The sequence below is a fragment of the Phocoena phocoena genome, chromosome 9 (assembly GCF_963924675.1).
Source record: "Phocoena phocoena chromosome 9, mPhoPho1.1, whole genome shotgun sequence".
Classification (NCBI taxonomy): Eukaryota; Metazoa; Chordata; class Mammalia; order Artiodactyla; family Phocoenidae; genus Phocoena; species Phocoena phocoena.
In genome coordinates this window covers 78,415,785-78,420,333 of record NC_089227.1, presented here as the reverse complement: position 1 = coordinate 78,420,333, position 4,549 = coordinate 78,415,785, and the positions used below count along the sequence as shown (strand labels likewise).

The 4,549-nt window shown below is 45.5% G+C and overlaps 1 protein-coding gene across 1 annotated transcript; it reads left to right on the top strand.

The window, feature by feature from the left end:
* Window positions 1–2,889: 2,889 nt before the first annotated feature.
* TAS2R16 (taste 2 receptor member 16) lies at window positions 2,890–3,785 on the top strand. Its single transcript, XM_065883574.1, is given in 4 exon segments — window positions 2,890–2,906; window positions 2,908–3,427; window positions 3,430–3,535; window positions 3,538–3,785. Coding segments are annotated over 4 exon segments (891 nt in total).
* The last annotated feature ends 764 nt before the right edge of the window (window positions 3,786–4,549 follow it).

Below are 4,549 nucleotides of genomic sequence, written 5' to 3'. Positions count from 1 at the left end.
CATTCAACAGCTATTTTCTAAGTACCTACTAGGTGCTGTTGTGTTCTGGTTGCTGAATCAAGGGACCCCCAGAGATTGCTCTGCAGGATTCACAGGCCCACACAAGAAAAGAGCCAGCCTTTAAACTCCTAACCCCAGGGAACATCAACCACCAGTTAGGGACTCACTTTATATGTCTCACATTCAAACTTTCACAAAGAGAATCTGGGTTATTCGATTGGTCACTATCATTATGGAGAGTGCCCCTGTGGAGTGCAGTAGACCCAGACCTTGAGGGTTCTCAGAATGAGGCAGTGAATACTGGAGGCAACATGCCTAGTGTATCCAGGACAAAAGGCAGGTGTTAATGCTATTATTGTATATTTCATGTCATATCATTTCTTATCTTTCTCCCTTCTTTTTTTTTTTTTTTGCGGTACGCGGGCCTCTCACTGCTGTGGGCTCTCCCATTGTGGAGCACAGGCTCCGGACGCGCAGGCTCAGCGGCCATGGCTCACAGGCCCAGCCGCTCTGCGGCATGTGGGATCTTCCCGGACCGCGGCACGAACCCGTGTCCCCTGCATCCGCAGGCGGACTCTCTACCACTGCGCCACCAGGGAAGCCCTCTTTCTCCCTTCTTATACCTGGATACATCTCAACCAATTCACCTTTTAATTGAAAACTAAAAGGTGCCATCTCCCTTTTAAAATTTCCTGATTCTTGCATTTTGTTGAGAATGCAGATCAGATGCTTTCTAATATTCTGTTTCTTAGTGTAATTTTTAAGTGTGGTTTACCTTTGCACCATGAGTTCAGTGGTTTCTTGTTTTACTTTCAAGGATTCTATGACTTTCACTTTGTCTCCCTCATCAACTAGTAATTATCAGAATTATCCTCTCAATTTTGAAGGCGCTAATTAAATATTTGGTGTCTATCTGGTATAGTTTTCCAGAACTAATTTCCTGAATTCATTTTCTGGTCTGCATATATAGCTCTGGATTCCTAAATACTGAGTTATTTAGAAGTAAGGTGTAGTTTGTCCCTTGTCTAAAACAGCATTGAAAGTCTACAAAATCACAAGCGTCCTGCTTATAGGGATCTTTGTGTCTCTGAGGCTTTCAATTACCATCTTCATATTCCAAGGTACCACACACCACCACGCATTCACTTCCACACCAGTGACATTGGATACTTGGAACTGTGGTCCCAGAATCGAGATAGAAAAAGGGCTTGCTGCAAGAGGGTGCTCTTGTAGTTGTTTGGGCAACTGCACATCAAATTTGCCTCTAGTGAGATTACAAAGAATAGAAGGACTAAGGGTTAAGCTTCCAAGTTTCCTCAAACAGCTCTCAGAGTGTGAATACTGGGCTGCTTCCCCACAGACATCTGGCTGCTCAGTTCAGCCTCAGGGCCTATGGGGTGGAACTTCGAGCAGCAAGAGCACAGACGGGACAGTGCGGCCCAGGCCAGGCTACACAGCTGGACAGGGAAGCAGCTGCCAAGTGCCTATCCTCAGCAGGTGCCTGACGGATCAGCCCATTCCACATCCACTGGGGTCAGACTTGCTTGTGAGCCCTCATGAGACACTTCCAGAAACACCTAGTGGGGACTTGACAGAGGGCTACAACTTTACAGAACCAGATTACAGCAGGGCCAGGGACATCGAAGTTACCATCAACAGCGATTACCTTTGTCTCCACAGGCTGGTTAGAGAAGGGAAAGCTTGAAGACAATAATACATAAACAAACAAATAAAGAGAGAAAGGCTTCTACGCTTCTCTATTCAGTAGACCTCATGCTTCAAAATGGTTTTACTAGAGGTAAGAGGGCCCTCTTTCCATTCATCTTGAGCAATGGTAGCAGTGACAAACAGAGCCTCGCCATGTAAGGGGGGAAAAAATGGTGATGATAATGGAACAAGAACATTTCCCAAACATATATAAAGCATGAGCTCAAGGCACAGGAATCGGCAGAACAATAGCCAAGGAGGCCACACCTCAATTGTAGGGAGAGTACTGGGGGCACCATGCAGTGATTTCTCTGAGTTGAGAAACTCAATGGGCAGTAAAGAAAGTGGCCCGTCTTGGATGAGGATACTTGAAGGTCTCAGCTTCCAGCAAGTTCGTGGGTGGAATCTCAAAGCAAAGATTTTCTTTATTGCTTTCTCTATGCATTCAAACTTTGATTGTAGCATCCACGCCCAGCTGCTGTAGAAGCTGGGGACACACGGTTTCTGAAGTTGACATTGTTACAGCACTCAATGAGCAGAAATGTTACCCAGGATGTGAATGGACATAGAAGGATTTATCTATCCTGTGGTTCAAACTTTAGGTTAAAAGACTGAGGATGGGGAAATAACCTAAAGACACCTCAGGCAGATAAAGAAGAAATAAACAGCATGGTTATGAAATACGGATGCTTTTTTTTTTTTTTGCGGTACGCAGGCCTCTCACTGTTGTGGCCTCTCCCGTTGCGGAGCACAGGCTCCAGACGCGCAGGCTCAGCAGCCATGGCTCACGGGCCCAGGCCGCTCCGCGGCATGTGGGATCTTCCCAGACCAGGGCACAAACCCGTGTCCCCTGCATCGGCAGGCGGACTCTCAACCACTGCGCCACCAGGGAAACCCTAGGGATGCTTTTTATGGGAATAATCAAATCACCTCAGGAGCAAGAATCCACACTCAAACAACATTTCCCTGCATCCAGGCCTGATAACAAACCAGCAGGCAAAGCATAAGCAAATCCTGCAGATAGGAAAATGGGAAAGTCAAAAATAAGCCCAGAAAAATTTGCATCCAGAGGGAGATATTTTCTTGTGTGAAACACTAGTGGGGCCAGGAATCTGGTCCCTACCTGGAAATTGTTGCAGAGATTCTGAGTCTGTGCCCAGGAAGTTTCTTTGGAATAGAAGGATGATAACCATCCAACTCTGTCTTCTTCATGATCATCTATATGCTGAAGCTCTTGACAATAATTATGCAGAGCAGCTTAACTGTTGTAGTGCTGGGCACAGAGTGGGTAAGTTTCCAAAGGCTGTCACCTGTGGAAATGATTCTCACCGGCCTGGGTGTCTGCTGCTTCTGTCAACTGTGGTCATCGATGCTGTACAACTTTTGCTCCCACTTCTACCCTAATTACAAATTTTGGCACTTCAGTATCGTCTGGGAATTTACTAACATTCTTTCATTCTGGTTGACCAGCATGTTTGCTGTCTTCTACTGTGTCAAACTCTCCTCCTTCAGCCACCCCATCTTCTGGCTGAAGTGGAGAATTGTGAGGTTGGTTCCTTGGCTGTTGCTGGGTTCTCTGCTGATTTCTTGTGTGTCTATCATCTTTGCAGCTGTTGGGCATTACAGCAAGATTCAACTAATCTCCATGAGGCATTTCCCTAGAAACAGCACCATGACTGAGAGACTTGAGATATTCCTGTGGGATTCTTCCATGTGTCACAAGTGGTTGTGTTGATTATTCCTTTCCTCCTGTTCCTGGCCTCCACCGTCTTGCTCATGGCCTTATTATTCCAACACCTGAGGCAGATGAAAGATCATCACACCAGCCACTCTCCAGCCTGGAAGCTCACTCTACTGCCCTGAGGTCTCTTGCTGTCTTCCTCATTTTCTTCACCTCTTATTTTCTCACCCTACTAATCTCCATGTGGAGTGTCCTTTTTAATAAGGGGTCCTGGTTCTGGGCCTGGGAAGCTATCATCTGTGCTCTAGTCTCTATTCATTTGACTTCACGGATGCTGAGCAGCCCTAAACTGAAAAGGGTTTTAAAGGTAGAGTGCTGGGACCTAGAGGCTGCCTGAGGCACAGGGGACAAGAAGACCCCTGGGCAAATGGGTGTTTGCACTGATACAACTAATATCAATAACCTAACCTGCAGGACTCTTCACAATCCCCTGCGTGATGGTGATGCACCATAAATGCAAGCCTCAATCTCTTTCCCTACAGCCATCTATCTCCAAACAAGCAATCCCTTCTCTATTCTATGCCACTCCTTTCTTTTGCTTTCCACAGTCCCCAGGTTGGCCCCAACTTTCTCATGACATCTCCATCTCTCCTTAGTCCTCTCTACCTCTGAAATCTTTCTCCCAGTATATTCAACACAAGAGACCCAAAGTCACGGTATCTGCATTTTGTTTTTATTTGACCCATTCCATGACTGCCAATTCTTCATACTAATATGAATCCCTTCCCCACAAGAATTTATTGCCCACATCCTGAATGTTCTCCATGCTAAGCCCTTGATTTACTTTCCATATTTTAGTCAAGAAGAGATCTTGTATCTCTCTCTCCGTTGCTTCTGTACTTTTATTCAATAATATGGTTTTCCTTATTTGTGTCTCTTCCAAATACTGTGCCTTTATGCTTTTAATATTCAAGTCAAATTTTAACTCTTCTTTTTCTTGCCAAGACATTACTTCCCCCAGAACAGCAGATGACTTACCCAATCTAGGGTCACCCTGGAACCTCTTCAAATATTGGCAATTTAATTTGACCAACTGCACACAGTTTCCATTGGCTGGATTCTTGCCTCTTCATGGTACCACAAGTTGGAATGGACTTTCTA